The 19,918-nt window shown below is 41.2% G+C and overlaps 1 protein-coding gene across 23 annotated transcripts in view; it reads right to left on the bottom strand.

The window, feature by feature from the left end:
- The window catches only part of FNBP1 (formin binding protein 1), a 94,659-nt gene that overhangs the window by 60,682 nt on the left and 14,059 nt on the right, over positions 1-19,918 (bottom strand). For 22 of the 23 annotated variants that reach the window (XM_019284834.3, XM_019284835.3, XM_039561694.1 and 19 more), the window contains exons 1-2: positions 10,460-10,549; positions 4,284-4,399 (exon numbers count right to left, since the gene is read on the bottom strand). In XM_019284834.3, coding sequence (XP_019140379.1) covers positions 4,284-4,399; positions 10,460-10,534 — 191 coding nt within the window. In that variant the 5' untranslated portion in view covers positions 10,535-10,549. Of the gene's footprint in view, positions 1-4,283; positions 4,400-10,459; positions 10,550-19,918 lie in introns of those variants that run through there. The other variant, XM_039561692.1, reaches the window with a different exon arrangement.

The following is a 19,918-nucleotide window of genomic DNA, read 5'->3' as shown; positions in this document are numbered from 1 at the left end:
TGGGAAGCTGCACTGAGATGGCAAAAGGGGGATCATTTTGTGATTATCAACCAATGCTGGGGGAAGTGTGACAGTTGATTATCCTAATTAGCACAGATGATTGCATCTCATTATCCCCCAGCCAACTACTGATTTAATTTTAAAACACCAACATGCTCTTGGAGTGATTGTATCTTAAATAAGAAACCTGAACCTTGCTGTGAGCACATCTGACAGTGACTGCATGATTTTCACTGCCCTGCAAGCCCCTCATCAGCAGCAAATCCAGAGGTTTGTGAAGGTGTGCTGCCCAGACAGCCCTCAGTGCACCTTGCTGGTGTCAGCATCACGATATGCACTGCACTGCAGCACAACACACCCCTTAACCAGCACACACCACAGAGCTGACAAATCTCACGGAGCAATTTTAAGGCCTTTTCAATACTCCTCTGTCCTAAACTGAGCCATATTACTCTGTTCCCTTTGGCAGCCTCTCATCCTATTGTGAAAGGGAAGCCATTTGGTTTAGTTTTACAAGGTTGCTTCAGCAATTAAGAACAGCACACAAGGAGTATTGATGGAATCATTGTCCAAAGGAGAACTGAGTTTTATCGACTTATCCATGCCAAACTCTTTAGAGAAGTCCCAGAACACACTGAGTTGTAAAGAAACTGCTTTTACAGAGGTGTAACCCATTCCCTGCTGATGCTGGTTTTACTGCTGACTTGGAGAGAGCAAGGCCTCTCATCTCACATTTCTTATTCCTGTTGTTCTCCCTGAGGAATTAAGGAGCATCTGCCCCAAGAGAGGAGTAGCCAGAATGCTGGCAGATTTGCATAGACAAACATGTGTTCCTCAAAATTGAAGTATCTCAACTGGAAGGGATCCAAATGAATCTCTCCATCTCAGTCTGTGCCTTCTCTTCAAGAGCATGCTCTGAAAAAATGAACTTCTCTAATTCTGCAGCTTCCACCAAACACCAGCATGGGAAGGGTTCTGCAAACTGTTCTGCATGATGAAAATGAATCTTACAGCACCCTTTGTATGCCATGGAAATGCCTCTTTCCATGCACCTGCTGGAAGGGGAAAGGAAAAACCACAAGAAAACAAGCACATAAGGCTACAATAATAAGGCATTTTCACACAGTCAAATGTCCCTGCACTGTCACGCTGCCCAATTAATTCTGACATACCCAGCAACTGGCTTCCTGTGAATCTTTAAAGGTGCAGAAATGCTACAGAGCTGAGGCAAAAAAAAAAAAAACAACAAACCAAACAACAAACAAAAACTCACAAAAAAAACCCCCACAGTCTGCTTTCACAGACAAAAACCACTTACCAAGGATTAGCAGCTGGGTTAAACACTTCATTATCTTCTACGCAATTTACACAACATACAAATTGAGTCTATATATTTAAGTTGTTTGATTTTTTTTTTTCCTTTTCTAAAATCAAATGTAGGGGTTTAACCAGTTACACACAAAAAACCACCACAAGTGATACTGAATCCAGTATTGCTGGAGTTCAGCATGTCCTGGGGCAATGTCACCACCAGCACTGCCCAGGTCCAAGTTCACGAAGCAGTAACACCTTCAAGTGCTAACAGTGATTACAGAGGGAACTCACATAATAAAGACCAGGAGTAAAACACCAGTTCTGGAAAGATTCTGTGCTACCCTAAACACCCATCACCATGAGTGTTTCTATTTGCCCTTCACTCTGCATAATTTTTTCTGCCTTTCCAGCTTGTTTCTCTGCTCCCTTATTTCAACTTGGGTGACAAATGTGAGAGAAAGAGATGTCAGACATCAGGGGTTCTGATTCTCAGATTATCCTGACACCTGAAGCATTTTTTCCAACACATTTTCCTTGAGGCTATCTATCCATCATCACATTAGGCAAGGGTTTTGACACCCTTTGTGATGCTCTGAGTGCATGTGCTGCAAGGGAAGTGACAAGGACACACCACCTCAGCAGTGGGAGCACAGCATCCAGCACATCAGTGCCCCACAGAAGTTAAAAGACAGAAAAAAGCATTCTACCATAGTTTCTACATCCCTTCCCTCCTAGCCTAGCTTAATGATCCAACAAATATAATGCAAAACAATTTAAAAAATCATATCAGATCTGAAGTGAACTCTCAAACCAGGCTAATTGTAAATGGTATGTAGGTCTAACCTAAAATAATAAATATATATTTGCAGAATTATAAAGAGGAAGAAAAGAAACATTTTTAAATAGAAGAAAATTAAACTTCAATAGATGACTAGGCTGAGATGTAGATAGTCAGAGAGGAGAAACAGCCAGTTAGGGAACCCAGGGATGGAACAGAAAATACAAGTTTCACAGAAGGAAATAAATTTCAGCAGCTTTACTTACACTATAAACAAAACTGGGTTACATCCACAGGAGTACCTTGAGTTACCCTGTCTCTTTTTAATAGTATTTTCTGCATGTTATGACATGCAGTGATGTGATGCAGCCCTTTCACACCAAATGGATGTGGTACAAAAAAAGTTTGCACCAGGCTTAAGGACACTTATTAAATACAAGCAGATGCATGACTTATTTTTCTTTTTTAATGTCCAGCACTGTTTTACCTCCACACTTGACAAGTCTACATTTTTGGGTTTTTCTTTTATACTTCTAACTTCTTAGATGCCTCCAAGCAGTCCTGTGTTTAAGAGCTCCTTGGGGACAGATGTATTTGTCCTCAAACCATAAAAATACAGAGAGGCAAGAAAAAAATTGAACAAGGTTTTTTTTGGGAAGTCTAGGACACACTAAGAAATAAAGCTCAGGAATTCATAGTTTCTACATGGTCACAGGTAAAACCATCTTTCACTTTCATTACATTTTGTTTGTGTGCTTAATTTAATAATTAAGCTCTTTACACCTGGAATGCGTCATCCTGAATAATCCAGTGAGTCTAGTGCAGGATTGCTCCTAAGACAGGCCAGCTCACACAGATACTGTGCTGGGCTTTCCCAGTCCAGTCACACTCTCTTTGTTCCAGCTCATTTTGCCCCTGCAATTCAATCTCTGCTCCTCTCCATAGGATGTGAGCAATTTGTTCTTGCACGAGTCATTTTCTATTTCCTGCTTGTCTGTAGCAGAAACCCTGGGGAACCCTCCTGGCATTCCCCTGGGAAAAAGCACACAGCCATCAAGGGGGGGGATTTATCTACTACCAGCTCCTCATAAATCACAGGCCATTGTGCATCTCAAATCCATTCAAACACAAGCAAATTCTGGGTGATTTTTTTTTTTTTTTAATAGACACTGTGTTTTAGATACACAGATCAACTGAAACCTCAGATCCCATCTCTTTAAAAATCAAGAAGATGGAAAGAGTTCTCAGATTTATTATCACCATGCAAATAAAAGGTGAGTTTACTGGAGGGGTTAGGAAGAATTATTCCTGCTCTCCCTTTCCCAATTAACTCCAGCAGTTCCACTTTAGCACTGGTCACTACTGGCTGCCAAAAATACTGCCCCACAGGCAGCAGCAGGACCAGCTGTGTGCTGTTCTTCCAAGCCCTGATCACTTCTCAATTTTTTCTACGTTACTGGGAAAAGCAAGGTAATACCTTCTCCTGTGGGAGGATTCTCAGCACCCCTTCCCCAGGATCTGATCTCAAGAAAGACATTTTCTGTGTCTGGTTCACACATACTCCTCTCTGTCTACAATCAAACCAGACATGCACATGTAGAAAGTATCCAGCAGGAATTATTTGAGATTAATTCACAAAGACCTCTGCTCTGATCAGGAGACACCTCAAAAGGTTATAAAACTGTAATTCAAATCTCAGGCTGTAACCTTGTTAACTACATAGGAAAAATTACCATGGGCTGGGCCTGACTTTCTGACCTGCAGTTTCTCCCCATGCACGTTCAAAAAGGGCCTGTCTTAGTACAGGAAAACATAAACTTCTCCTAACAAATGATCATTATTCTGTTGAATTCTTAAACCCTTCAGCATTTGTGCACAGCAGCCCTAATTTCATGGAAAACATTACAATGCTGTCCTCAAAGCCTGAGCCATTAATCATGCATAAACCGTGAGTAAGCCCTAGTGTGCTGCTCAGCCACCTCAATAACCTCTCTTTTTGCAAAGCATATGATTACTAGCAGATATAACAACAAGATCTTAAATTAACTTTTACTTTCCAATCTCTAAATAAAAGCTATTTTCTAAAAGCCATTATTATAAACAAAATCACCACTGACACAGCAAACTTAGAGTTGATTACAGGCTCTGAAGAGATGCAACTCAAAGTCCAGAACTTTACATATCAACTTACCTAAGCTGCTTTGCATAGCTGAGTTCAATCTCTGTTCTTTCTTTTACAAACTTGATGTACTTTTCCAGAACATCAATACCCCACTGCGTGTGTTTTTCTAAGTTGTCAAACTGGTCCTGCAATGAATCAAAAAAAGAAAAAAAAAATAGTTTAGTCTCCTGGAACATAGAGACAACTAAAATTAATTTCCAAAGGGAGTATCACCATATACAAAGTGTTGTTAATATTTTCCATTACAAGTTAGATACTTTTATGGTGAGACGGGTTTTTTATCAACAGAAATCTGTATTTTACCACGAGCCCAGTTCAGTAACATTCCTCATTACTCATTTCTGAATCAGTTTCATTCCAGAAATACTGGCAATTCTATTAAATACCATCTTCTAATATAAAAACATACTTAGACGTAGGATAAGAAATAGATGCTCTTGACAGTATTTTGTTTTACTCTGAAGAATTAATAGAAGTTCCATGAATTTGGGATCTACTCCCAATTAATAATTCTGATTTTCATATGAATATTGTAGATTTAGACTCCAGCTTTGTCAGTGCTATGAATTTAAAATGTTATTGAGAACAGTTAATCTTTTTACAGAGCAGACTTCAATTCCTCTGTAGCCTGTTTTGTTCCAAAACAGATGACACGATGCCCCCCAAGATGACATAAGCTACGTTTTCTGAAAGTTTTCTTGTCCACCTTCATTTATATACAAATACTACTTTGTTCTTCAAATATTGTTGCCCTCAAAAACAGTCACACATGTTTTCAATAAAATCAAGAACATTCCACAAGTCAGTTTGGGATTTGCAAATGCCAAGAGAAATTAAGCAACTCTAAATCCAAATTAATTATCCAAGCCAGTTTATTACTATCTGCAGATTTCAATTATAATCACCTTATTTTTTAAAATTTGGTTACTTCAACAGCACTCAAATTCCACAATCATCCATTCTGCACAGCTTTGCAGAAGTTACTGTTTCTACAATACTTGAAATAAAATTTTTAAACTGCGATACAGTGAATACTTATTTTGACAGAAATACCTTGTAAAATAAACAAGGGCTTTAATATCAGTCTGACTTACTTGGCATCAGGTTCCATTATTGTTTACAAGGAAAATAGAGAGCAAGTTTGCACAATCTACAAAAGTAGATTTACCATGTTTTCCAAAAAACTACACACGGCACTAGATTTGGGTCGGATGCTGAACTCCCACTACCAAAGATTCTGACACAAGCGATACTTCTCTGCAAAAGATCTGGCCTTGTGACTCAGTTTGCAGAGCTATCACAGAGTTACAAAAGCCAGACAAGCCCACTCCCTTTAGACACAGAGCAGAAAAATAACTGAAGGCTACAACAAAGCCTGGTTTGTGAATACATTGCTTTTATCAAATACCACTTTCTGCTCTGTAGCACATCTGGCTGTGACAGTGAGTTGAACTGGTGGCAGGAGGGATTCTGCCAACGTTGAATACAGTCATGTACACAGGAGCTAATAAAGAAAATAAACCTGCTAATAAAACTGCTTAACTGTAATTTGAAGGGGAAGACAAAATTTGCAAAACACCATCAAGAAGCAAGTTAAACCAGCAGGTAAGGCAGGTGGAATAGCACACAGGGTTTGTGCATTGCGTGCTTGCTCTGGTTTAGCATCAGGTACTATTTCAAACCAAGTCAGCCAAATCAGACTAAGTTTCAACTTAAGTTACGTGGGTTTTAGTCAATTAAAGAGGCACTGGGGGCAGAATAGCAAAAAGTAATAGTATAAAGTTGCAAAAATAGTAAAGAACTTCTAAGTGCTCCAGGACTAAGTGCTCCAGGACCTAAGAGAAAGTGGTTAAGGGCAACTGAAGTAAAAAAAATTAAAACTACACAGAATGAAAGCCTGACTTCCAGCAGTATAAATCACCCTTGAACCAGTTTAGCATCAGTTGCCCAGAAAGAGGATGTGTGCATTCTGCAGAAAGGGCACAGGCAGACTAAGAATGTACATATTTGAGTATATACAAATCTCAATTTCAGACAGTTTCACAGCTGGGGACAAGACAAGATCGGGGAAAACATACTGGTCCTCCTCCTGCCAGAGGGCTCAGCTCAGCCTGGAGTCTGATGCCAGCACAGAGAAGCACCTTCTGCTCAGCTTCAAATATACCACCTCTCCATCTCTGGGATTATGCTGGAGTCAGGAGAATAGTGCAAACATGGCCTTTTGAAGGTTTCTGATAAAGAGGTCTTCTCGCTCTCCCACACCCTACACTTCCACAATTTACATTATTTAACATAAACACATGCATATAAAATAAATACCCCACAGGGAAGTCCATTAGTCACAAGTTTACATTGATTCACACACTCCTGATTTAGAGAAGGGAAATCTCAGGCAGGGAAATTCACTGCTTAAACCCTGTAAGCAAATTTAACCATCTTTATCAGATAGATCATATTTGTACCAAGAAACTAGCTTATTGTCCTACTGTGACCCCATCCAAAGAGGAAAGGTCAAGGTTTCCCAGAGGAAAGAATGCCTTTCAAGGAGATCCTGCCCTTCAAGGTAATCCAGATTTCAAGATAGAGCAGGTTCACCCTGAAAAGGCAACCCTGGTGGTGGCTTGTCCAAACCTCCCACCATCAGCCCACCCTGAATCAATTCTCAGAGCATCATTTAGATCAGAGTTTGAATAAAAACCCAGCAATGGCGCCATGTAGCTGCCTCAGTGTGGGCTGTCATCCCACAGAGGGACTGGCTGGACTGTTTCTAAGGCCTCACTAGGCCAAGTTTGGTGAAATAAAACTCCCTGAGGAGTAGTGTAAGAGGAGCACACGGTGGTGCAGCTGTCGGACAGATCAACCAGGGGAAGATGCTAAATTTCTATTTATAAAATGAGATGAGGCACTTGCCCAGTGCCAAGCTCTAGGCAGAACCACCTCAACAAGATAAAGTACAAGCACTGACTTCCACTATCAAGAAGAGAGGCAAGGGGAAGATCATCTTCTTCAGATCAGCTAAAGAGAAGAGTTTCTGTTCATTTCTGGGCATGGAACAGCGTTGGCCCAAGTGCCATTTCACTCAGCAGCCAACGCCCCACAGCAGTGTGTTACACTGGGGTCACACATTCCATTGTCCCTTCCCTTTGCTGAGTGCCTTGAGGATGAAAAAAAGTCAGTAAAATTGGCAACACCATCACTGGCTGAGCACGAGATTCCAAAGGAAGGGCAGCACAGCCAGAAGGACACAACAGAGATTGCCCTTCTCGTTCCATGGATCTGGAAGGACACTGAAGGTAGGCAAAGGCCCTGAGTTAAAGTTAATGAATCATAAGGATGACAGAGGACACAAAATGTGTGGATCATACAGCATAATCTGCAATTCACAGAATCCCAAAGTCCAGGAATACATGTAATCAATGCAAAAACAACACCTCTGAAAAAGAGATTTTTGAGAACAGTTAACAACAATATCATGCCTTCAAACCATCAATATTGAAACCACTTTTTAGAAATTGATTTACTTTTCTCAAAGCTCATTACAAAAATGCATTATGGGATGGAATCTGAAGAGTTAAAAAAAACCCCTCGATTATTCTGGAGTCTAATGAAAATAGCACATGCTTTCAGCACAAAGTACACCAGCCCTGGCAGGTGAATTGTGCCACTGCAGCTCTGCAGGTTCAGTCACCAGCTGCAAGAGGGCTCAGGTGCCCCAGGAGCTGCTGTTTCAACTTTCAGTTTCAATATACAGACTCTCCTCTGTTCATTTTTGCAGCATCCTTACCCTTCCAGTCAGGGAGAACATTAGGAAACAAACTCCACAGGGCTTTAGTATTCAAGAAAACAAGGCAAGAAATATGATGCAATGTTCAGTAAAAACGCTCCCACCAGACCACAGTGAGGGAGAAACAAAAGGTCACACCGCACCTGTTTTCTCTGAAAAAGAAACACCAAAACATTTTCTAGAAGAATTCACTACTTTCCTCTGGCTTAGAGACTGGTTCACACCTAAGAACATTCTTTGAGCAGAAATACTGCACTGACAGTGAGTTATCTATCACAGTAGGCTCCCACCACAGCCTTCATGTTACTATGTCCTTCCAACCTGCCAAACCTCATCTTCTCCCAGTTTCAAGTGCCTGTATTTATTGTGGTATCAGCTTACTGGAAAGAATAGACTTCTAATTGACCGTCACAACGTCCATGTAATTAAACTACTTGTGTAACTGTAACTTACTCCCCTTCATCAGATTCCACCTCCTTCCCAAAGCCAGCAACATGTGCCAATACAAACACTTCCCCAGGTGATGGAGGAGCTGGAATACAGGAGCTGACCCACCTGACTCACACAGGTGGGACAGCAGAGCCTCTGCTGCTTAAAACAAACTGTTCGGAGCTGAACATGTTCTTGAGCACGCACACAAAAATCGAAGCTCAAAAGAGGGAAGTAGAACTTTAGTCATTAACTTGAACAGGAGTCTGACATCCAAGTACCCAGAATGCTTTGAATATTTTAACCCTAAGGCAAAGTGTGTTTCTAAATTCATTTTCTAACCTCGTTTCTGTTTCCATTAATTCTCTCCTGGTGCTTTTACCACTGCCCAAATAACCTCCCATCCATGCATTCTTTCTGAAATTCAGCTGTATGCCTGTTACCCTGACAATGCTTAAAATGGAAATAGAGCTGCCCATTTGCTTCGCTTCATTTGAACGGTTACTTTAAGCTGTCAAATCCCCTTCACTTCTCAACTGCCCTCCTGAAGTCACATTCCCCAGCTACATGAAGTATTTTGGGAACAGGAAAGTTAGCCATTAAGAAAAAAAAAAACCAAAAGAAAAACCTTCTTCCCATTTCTCAGCCATATAACATGAAGTACAACCAATTATTGAGCAATAAAGTGTTATTCATGAGGCCTTTGAAGATCAGCTCAGTGAGATATTCCTTCCTCTTTCTAGAGGGCTTCCATCTATTGCAAAATAGTTCAACACACGTGTTCAGATCCATTGATGGACCTTCATTTGCCACCAAGGGGCTTCAGCCTTAACATAACTGAAATAAAGGGTTTGTCCTCACTTTTCTCTTGAGCTGCAGCCTCAGTCTCTCCGCAGCCAGACAGACTCACCCTGCCCAGCTCCACCACACAGCCAGGCCACAAGGACTGGGGTTTCTACTTGGTTTCAACTGTGAACAAAACATTAGATTCTGGGAGAATTTACCAATTCATTCTGCAATTTAAATCTTCCTGTCAAACCTGCCCAGAGTAGACTGAGCTGGCAGCGTTTACTGTACTAGTATCCAGGGCTGAATTGTCACTGTCACCCTTTGTGCTGCTTTCACAGGTGACAGTGCAGAAGTGTGAAATTAAGAAGAATGCTAATAACACAGAGACAAGTAATGAAGAAAGACTATGCTGCAAATTCAGATGCTAATAGCAAAAGAAAAGCCTTTCTATTCAGCATACTCCCCCTGTAATTCTAATACAGCAACACAATAAAAGATCCAGGATTCTTGAATGTTAAGAATGTTTGAAGACTTTCTACTACCTCATTCCCCAGTGAGTTTGATTCTGTTTCCTCACAAAATTATTTGGTTATATACTGCCCTTAATAAAAAAAAAATAGTAATAGGGGAATTAATAGCTAATTTTTACCTCTGGTCATACCTTCTCCTCTCACATCCCATTTTTTAAAAAAACCTCTCATTCATTTTCAGAGGCAAAAAGGAATTAAAGTGAAGATCAAGAATACATTACAGTGTTCAAATTCTAAGTTACTTTTTTAGATTCCATGGTTTAACAACTTCAAATTATAAAAATAATTAACAAGATGATGAGCCCTTTGCAGGCTCGGCTGAGTCCCATATGGCACTACAGTGCTGGCAGAATACACAGGAATTCAGATCACAGATCCTCAGAGACCTACAATAAAGCTATATGCAAATGTTAACAGTCTCCAGGCAAATTAATTATGAAAGAAAATGCATAAAATACAGGCTACCACTGCAAGAGCCTTCCAGAAAACAGAGATGAGTAGAAAATACCAAAGCAATTCAGCATCTGGTGACTCAGCCACTACTAATGAGAATCAACTTCCCACACAAAACTTGTCAGCAACAGTCAGTGAAACCCTCAGTTAATGACACTAAACAAACGTCCCTGTTTATATATGGAATACAGGACACCAACCTTTCCCTTCCTGCAGCAGAGACAAGGAGCACTCACAGCAGCATGGAGCACGTACGGATGGGGCAGGGACACCATCTCTGCCTGGTTTACACTCAAACGATGCTGTGGCTTCACTGGTTGTTTTCTGAGCGTACCCTTCCATTCCCCCATGCATCCGGTTCTTGTTAACAAAGCTATTTATGATCACATGCGTTTGTCCTGCAGAGCACCTCTTCAGCCATACATGCTTAATTTCATTTTACCCTTCGTGTATTAAATAAATTCTTCCTGACCTTTCACCAGGATGCCTAAACAGGCAAAATTTCTGCTTGAGCTGAATAATAGCCCAGAGAAAAAAGCCATCTTACTTGCCCATCTCCACCTTCATTTCATTGCCATCCCCTAAACACATTTTTCCATAAAGCCCTATCTCTTCTATTCATCTGGGAAGTTGATCTAGTTAGGAGAACACAGAAACAAACCTAAGATTCTTGGCTGCATCATTAGGAAACTGAGTGTATTTCAAACCTGTGTGAAGGGGAATTCACAGAAAGCAAGAGTGGAAACATACTGTGTTTTAGGTTGAAATACCTTTCATGTTGCTAGATAAACTCACCTCTAATTGTCCTGCTTATTTCAATAGACATTATGAATAGTAATAATAATAAGCAGTTTCTGGGCCATGTTTCAGCCTTGAAATGCTTACCCTCTTCAGCATTTTGCTGAAGCTGGAAAGCAAAATAAGTTCTAATATTTGTGCCTGTTTTAATTCGGATAGAAAATAACATTACCCCAGTGTAATAGCAAGGCCCTTTGCACAGCCTTATAATTGCTTCTGAGACCAACCACATTCATCCCCACCCCAAAAACCACCTTCCACAAACTCAAGAGTGACCCCTCCTGCTAATTAAGCCAAGGTGCTGTCCCACAGGCAGGTTTCAGCCATACCCTAATCCTACCTGAATGAAAACCTGACTTAATTCAAATAAGAAGCACTTCTGAGAAAAGCCATGAGCAGCTGGCACAAAGGCCAGCACCTGGAGAGCAACATGAATATTCCAGCTGCTCTGAGGCAAGGCCAGTCCTGGGAGTACAACCAGATTGTCAGGGTTGACAGGGAACCAATTTGACTGCAACATCTCACAAAAAGGTCCACCTACAGCAGAGCTGCACAGGTACATCTCCCACTAATGAAAAAGGTGAGCTTTGTACTGGTGAAGGTTAAACCTCCTTGTAGAGAGGGACACCAGACTAGAACACAGCACTGGGTTACAGAGCCCACGGCAGCAAACAGCAGCAAAGCCAACACCAAACTCCCAAAGCAGGGGTGGGAGGGAGAGCAGCTTCCTGGGCAGCAGCACAGAGCAACAGGTCGGCAAGAGGACACCTCTGCCTGCTGGAGAGGTCACTGGGAGTACAGCCATACTCCTGCCATGGTGACCCACTTTAACACCTATTATGGAAGCCTTGCAAAACCCAGCACGTGGTTCACGGGGAGAAGCTTCCCGGTGTGAGTACAACCAATGTCATCGACTGCCAAGGCATTCACACACACACACATACATGCTCTCAACATCTCAGTGTCTCGTTCTCGCTGCTGACAGCTTAAACTGTGAAGTGCAACTGCTCCTTTTGCAGCAGCCAGAAGGCTGAGTCAGAAGCCACAGAAGCAGTGGAGCTCCAGGAGCAGGTGATCCTGCAAGAAACCTCCTGGTCTTGCCTCCAAGGGCTGCTCTTACCACTACAGCAAAGAGCCTTCCTCACCAGAGCCCAAACCAACTGAAGCCCCAAACCCTCCCCCCCGCCATCCTGGTGTCAAACCAAGCCTCCTCCTCCCCCCCCTACGCCTCTTGTATCCTGCAAAGGATGTGGTAAAGCAGAACTTGTAGTCCCTCCATAGCAACAGGGCAAGTTAACTGTGCTAACACAGCAGCCAGGAAGGAAGGTGAGAGGGGGGATGTTCCATCAGAGAGAGGATGTGGTTGTTGGTACTGCAACACCTCAGAAAGATGCCGAAAGAGGTAAGATAACAGAGAGGAATGATTAATTCTGGGAAGTGGGAAGGCAGAAGGATGTGATCAGCTCAACTGCAGCAGGACAGAGCTGATGAGCAACAGGTGATTAAGAGAAACAGCAACTGAGCCAAATACTGGATAGTGAGGGACAAATGAGACTGTCCTTTGTTTTCTTGGAACAAGCAAGGTTTTGATGGTAAATTATGCAGGTTCCATGCCCTGGACAGCATGGACAGAAGTACATCCAGCATGGAGCATTATCTACGTGCTATTTTGGTTTTATCCAAACAGTTACCTGAAAAGGCCATACGGAGGCATCACTTGCTGTTATCAGTGGGAGATCCTTCTAAAGATAGTGCTGCATCTCTTGAAAGAGGAAATGTGCTTCTTAGAGGTGTCACAGTTTCATGCTCTTGAAAACGAATTTTATAGTTCTCTTTGAATAAGGAAAAGGCAAGGCTCAAAAATCACTGTTTGCTATGTCCAAGGACACTTTTCATAGATGGCCATGATGCAGCAGTGATTCAATTCCTTCAAATAAATTTATACACTTAGAGGTTTGAGGCACTGCATGACTTTGCCACAATGAGAACCATCTGTCATGAGCAGCCCATTCAGAAAGGAACACTTCTTTTCAAACCTACAATTCTGCTTATAAAACACACTCAAGAAACCCCAGAACAAGACACAGTTTTGTTTCAAAATACATTATAATGTGCAAATTACAACCCAGGATGTAAGAATGCTCTTAAAGAACAAGATAATGAGAGAGAAACTTCAACTAATGCCAGATGCAAGGTCGGACTATTTTTATTGAAGGACTGAGTGCCTTTCAACCTTTTTATGCACTTGTTCAGTTATTTAAATTGAAGACAAACATACACATGCTGCTTCTTTTGGTGATTCTAGTGCAATTCAATTGATTTAAGTGAACTTATTTGTACTAGGTGTGAGGATAAACAGCAGAATCTAGACTTTAAAATCCGGACTCATTAGCTAAGCAAAGGCTCATAACTACTAAAATCTACTGGGAGATGATGCATCTCTACCACTAGCATTAATTATACCCACGAAACTCATTTTAAAAAAAACAAAAACCAAAGAAACAAAACAAAGCAATGCTAACCTCCTCCTTCTGCTCATCCTGGGGGAACAGGAATGGGATAAAGATTTTGTTTTTGCTGACAGTATCCAGAGCTTCAGCCTGAAAGCTGCAAGGACCCACAGGGATTCACTGCTCCGTGCATTATAAACAAGAGCTTTGAAAATGAGCAGATCCTCCTGGTTTGTGGGGCTCTGCTGCTGGGAGGGTATAAATCATGAGCTGCAGCAGAGCTCCAGATCCGAGCTGCCTCCCCCAGGAGCTGCAGCATGGTAACAATGCTAAATATACGCTGCTGTTGTTCCAGGAAGGTTTTTCAGTTGACAAATGTTACAACTTTTCACTGTTCCCCAGCACCATCCCACTTCCCTGATTTAATACACACCCATTCGTTTCTTCTGAAATTATTTGAACAAATGCAATTTTAGAACTAATTCCCAGTAAATCTTTTGCTGTCTGGCCACATCTTGGATTAACTGTTGACTGATTTTCATCCTCTTTTTTTTTCCCCCAGTCTGCAAAGCTCTCCCTTAATAATACCAGCTGTTAAAACAAAGATCAACAAGAGCTGTTGCCCACGGTTTCCCCTTTGGGCAGCTGTGTACTGATTATTAAAAATGAGCCATAGAGTGTTCCTGCTTATTGCATGGCATGGATAACTACAATAGAAAGCCAAACAAGCCTGCTGATGCATTTAAAAGAACACACACAAAAAAGGCAATTCTGCCCTCTGATCCAAAACCATACTGAATCACAATAGCAGAATCTTATCCACAAGAACAATACTTCAAACTGCAGCAGTCTGTGGGAATGTTTTTTGGGGAAATTAGCTTTTTGCCCAACTTCTTCGCAAACCAATGCCATACTGGCTTCATCATGTAGAATATCCAAGTTGTTCTATGCATCCTCAAAGTCAAAATTTCTTCATTAGTATGAATTTTTCTTTTTTTTAATACGATTCATCTCTGAGCACACAGTTGGAGTTTAGAAAAGGGTTTTGGGGGGATTAATTTGATTATTTTTTTTATATAACCACTTAAAACCAATCAGTGACATTGTTACACTTCGCAAATAAGAGCCCTCGATCTCCCTCTATCAAAATTAGCCCAAAAAGATAACAGTTGAAAAACCAGCAAAGGTCTCACAAGGCATGCCTGGTATTCTCAACAGCAAAATTTCTAATCTCCACTAAATAAATCCCCTGGTGGGTGTAAACTGAGGGCGTGTGCAAAGCTCTTTTCTACACACGTTAATGCGAAGATGTATTTATTCGCTAAACACAACAGCCTTTACTCCTGATACTCCTTTTCACCTCCTCCCCTGGCTGTGAAGCCAGAACTGACCAAACACCAGTGCAGGAACCATGTCCTTCCAGGATGTTTATGCGGACACCTGGAAAATGAAAATTTTGTAAAAATCACTAATTCTGCTTAGCTTGAGGCTGCCTCCTGGAATCATTGGAGCAATGACAATAACTAGGGTTAAAAAAATAAGCCCCTCCATTTCAGCGTGTTCCAAATCCTTCGTAAAGTTCAAAAGAAAAGTGAACGTCTGAACTGACTGTTCCCTCCTCTGATTTCCAAATTAAATGGAACAAACTGCTGAAAAACTTCTTTGTAAATGGGGTTCAAAAAGCATATAATACCTTAAATACCATGACATGACAAATACAATCCTAGATTTTTCAAGAGCCACTTCACACTCAAGACCAAATAAGATTACTGCTATGCCTGAAGTATTTCTATCTGCCATTGCATTCCATTTTTAACCCAGAAATTAGATTAGGTGCTTCCACTCTGATCCAAGAAATAGTGAAGTTTCCAGAACAGGAAGATTATCAGAGATATATGCAACTCAGAAATCTAATGCAATAGATAGGATGACAATGTCAGAGTGCGCAACATTTAAAATGTCTGCAAACAACAAAGTTGGTCACTTCAAAATATGCTAACAAACTCTGTTCAAAGTGCATTTCATAATTCAGAATTATGTACTCATACACTCTACTCTGTGGAGTGGAATCAAGCTGCACTGGCAAAAAATGGATAAATTCTGGAACTAGGCCAGAAATACAATATAAGCAAAGAGCCAAAAGAAAGCTGTAGAGACTCTATGCCTTAAATCCATCTATTAGGGCTTCTCATGCAGCTTTATTACAGTAAGACATAGCCCTTCCTGTAGCTGTAAAAATGGCAACCAAGACAGTCCTCTAACATCCTGTCACATATTTTCCTTTTATCCAATACCTTTCTCCTCTCAGTTTTTCACTGATAAACACTTCAGAGAAGAGCTTAACCCCAGCTGAATCTGCACTCTACAATGTCCTAGAGTCGGGCCATTTATCTTGATTTTGTCAAAAAGACTGTTTCAGTCTGATCCCACTCACATAAAATACTCAGAATTTAAGCTGATCCTTGCCATGCTTCTCTTCCTCTACAAAAGACAACATCACCTGTATGGGTACAGAATTACCAAGCTAAAATATGGCCAGACCAAAACTAATGTGGCAACTCTACCACTGACACATCTTGCTAAGGATCAGAAACATCCACCTGTGCATCAAAGCATGAATGGCTATTGACAATAATTCTCCAATAACTTCAGTCTCTTATCCTTTGGAGGAAGAGAGCATATCTTCCTATTCTCACATGCTCACTTCTATGCCATTTCTATGAAGTTTATCCTCAGGTAACAACTCCCATTAATCATAGTGTGAACTTGCATTACAATAAAGTTTAAATCTGAGGAAAAGTAATCCCATTTCCCTTAATAATCACTGTACAAAGCCTCTCAAACTCCACTGGGTCTCTCCCTTCTCCCAACAGAAGCCTCTCTCAGCTCTCAGTACTAAGACTGCAGCAAAACTAAATTAATGCATCAAAGTAGGTGGAACAAGAAAGGGGAAATACTGTGCAAAGTGCTGATCCACCAGAAGCAAACAAAGCATTTATTCAGTGGTGACAATGAATAATTTAATCTGAGGCAAATTCCCAAACAAACATCAATTAAATTATATGCTAGACTACAAGAGAAAGTTCTCCCACACACATTTCAGGTTTGCAGAGTCAATAGAGCAGCACAATGTGCCCGGGATTGTGATGGAGTCATCCGGGCTGCTCACTCAGGGATACTTCACATTCTCCACGGGACATAGGACAAATGCAAGAAAAAGAGGTAAATTTCACTCCATCACACTAAACAAACATTCACAGAAGAAGAATAAAGAGACCACGTGTCACTCAGCCTTGTAAAATGCAAGAAATCAGAGTTCCCTACCCATAAATGACACTCATGAAATGTGCAGAACTAGAGTTTATAGCACAATTATCTCTACCATCCATCAATTCTAAGTGTCCGAGCACCTGATCAAAGAGCATTTAAAGCAAGTTGTAGCAGCAGCAAAGACTCCCCAGGTCTAACAGCAGGCTCGTTGTGCTAAGAGCTGCCTTTACTCCAACAGATCCAGAACTGGGACCAGCTCACAGAAATCAGAGACACGTGGGGAACCACAGCGTGGTGAGCGAGGCTCGGTGGTTTGCTGGCTGTGCCACAAGGATGCTGCAGGAGGCCACGCTCCGAGCCCCAGCAGACAAAGCTCAAGTTCACTGTGCTGACCATACTGTGCCAACCAAGACAACCTAAAATTACAGTTTCTAGAAAGTAGGGCAGCTACAGACTGTCCAAACCTTTTGGTCTGGCTCCCTACACAGCCTCCGGCCTCTCAAAGAAAAACAGTCAGAACATTTTATGGAAATAAATTGACAATTACAGTCTCTTTTGACCAATATGGCTTGGAAACCTAAGCATTAGGAATAAATGACATTTTGCCATCCTGAGCTAGAAGAACAACATCCTTTGATCCTTTAAGTAAGGACTGCTTCCCCCAGCAAGGATATTCTGCTCCTAAGCTGGATAGGTGAGTCTAGCTAAGCAAAAGGGTAATCCAGCTTTCTTGTGACAACAATCTCATTTCCTTAGATTCCAAAACCACATGTGAATATTTTATAACTCATGCTATAACAATGATGATACCATGACATAGATTTCAAGCCTTCACTGCACTTGAAGAAATATCTTTACAATCCTAATGGGAATTATATCAGTAAACAGTCTCCTATTAATATAGTTTTCAGACAGAGTTGTGAAGACAATCACTACCCAATTTAAAGCAGCGCTTATTGGAGCCAAGATTAAAAACCACACTTGGGTCACACCAGTCTGACCACTTGCCTCTGCTCACCCCATCTTCTAGAACTGCATACTTGCCTAAATCCAGGAACAGTAAAACAAGGGACAGCATGGAATACTGAATTTTTTAGCTTTCACTAAAATATTTGGGTTCATCCTCTAAATAAAATCATCTATATCAAGACCTTGAAAACAGACGTCTAAAGTTTTAAACTTTTTGTAGTTTTTGAAAACAATTCATATCCCTCTCCAGCTGCCAGGCAGAATATTGATTTGGGGGAGGAGGATGCTGGCTCACTATACAAAGACCAAAAAAGAAAAATGGTTTAATGTCGTATCAGTTCTACTCCGGCATTTAAATATTAACTTAAAATGAAACTGAAAATGCACATAAAATCAGGTTGACTGCATCCAGCCTCATTAAAACCACATGATGTTAGTTTACCTAACTGCAAAGGCAAGTATTTTTTCAACAAAAATCCTATGCATAAAATCATGCAATAAACATATCCATTGGCATCTAGATAAAGGCACTAATAGGAGGCTCATATAATCAGCTATACAGTAAAACCTAGAGCACAATCAAGCTCCAAGACAACTAATACTACCAGGAAAAGCTCTTACTAACTTTCCCAAGCCCAGGATGCACAACCTTTCTGAAATACAGATCTCCAAATTCTTTATAAAGCTGGTAAGGCTACGGCAAGCAGACAAGAATTTAAAACTCTCTTTTAAGGAGTTTAGAGCCAACAAAGCTCCTGGTATTTTAGTGCCATTGCAGACTCTTGTAACACTGCAGGCATTTAGAAGCACCAGCAAATTAATATGCTGCACCAACTCATTTGGTGAACAATCTCATTCAGATCTTAAGCTGCTTGTCCGGGGCTCTGAATGTGTGAGCAGGCTGAAAAAATCTGAGGCGCCGCAGATATTTCCTGAAAGGGTGCTACAGTTTTTCAAGTGTAAAGCTGCTTGCTGCACTTTGGACTGGTTACTGGGACAGCAATAAAAAGCATTCTTGTGTCTTGAGGGCAAACAAAACCAAGACCACCACACCACATACATCATGACGTGACTGGTCAAAGGACTAACAGAAACCATGGTTAAATGTTATTAAAATCTTTGTCATGGAGAGCTGCTGGTTAAGTTTGGATCAGTGTGACAGCACAGTGTGTTTTACAGGAATAGTTCTTAATTAATTGGTTTATTAGGACTCTGTAATAGCAAAGTGTGTTGCTCACAGAGCACACAGGGTGGAACTTTGTGACTGAAACTACAGATATGTCATCCTGATTTCCACTCTCCTCACGTTCCTGGAAGATCAAGTGGAAGGCTACCACACCACCAACAACAAATAAACACAGGGAATGCTTACATTACAACCTGCTCCTTGTGTTTTCCTATCACAGCAGTAACAAACCATGAAGCATCAAAAGAGGATGGCAAGCACAGCACTGCTCTTTTCTGTCACTATTGTGGGAGGAAGTCTAACAAATGCTTGTCACTTCCAGAAAGTAATGGATTCCCGAACTCTGTGGCATAAAGTGCCCACAAATTGCACACAAATCTGTCACAAATTCACTTCTTCACAAGGAGAATGATTCTCCATTTAACATCAGCAGCTGATAACACAGCACTAACATCAAACACAGCCAGTTCACAGATGAAAGTACTGCAAACAGCTTAAGAGCAGACTGACATCTTGCAAGAAAACCATGAATTTAGGTCAGCTCATTGCTGTGCTGCTCAAGGGAGGAACAGGAAACAGAGTAAGATGTTGGTCACTTGGGCTCACTGTTTCCTGCAGCAAGATGAAAACTGCAGCCCTCTCTCAATACAACTTCTGCAAACTTGCTGCAACTGGACAAGCCTGCAAGGTGGAGACCAAGTCATTCCATCCAGGAAACAGAATCTCCCTTTCTGGTTACATCCACAGGATTCACAGTCCAACAGCCTCCAAAGAGAGATCAAGCTGTTTCCTACATTATTTTTGCACAGGGCCATGAAGGGCACCTCACAATCTCATTTTTAAGGAGTAATTCATTCCTCAAATGAAAAGAAAACACACACATTCCATCCTCCCTTTACCAGGGATGTGTGACTATCACCCCCACACAACTTCAGAAGTCTGGACTGGGAGGGTTTTAAGCAGATGCCATTAAATATTGATGTTGC

This window comes from Corvus cornix, chromosome 17 (assembly GCF_000738735.6).
Source record: "Corvus cornix cornix isolate S_Up_H32 chromosome 17, ASM73873v5, whole genome shotgun sequence".
NCBI classification, from domain to species: Eukaryota; Metazoa; Chordata; class Aves; order Passeriformes; family Corvidae; genus Corvus; species Corvus cornix.
This window is presented reverse-complemented; position numbering and strand designations above follow the sequence as displayed.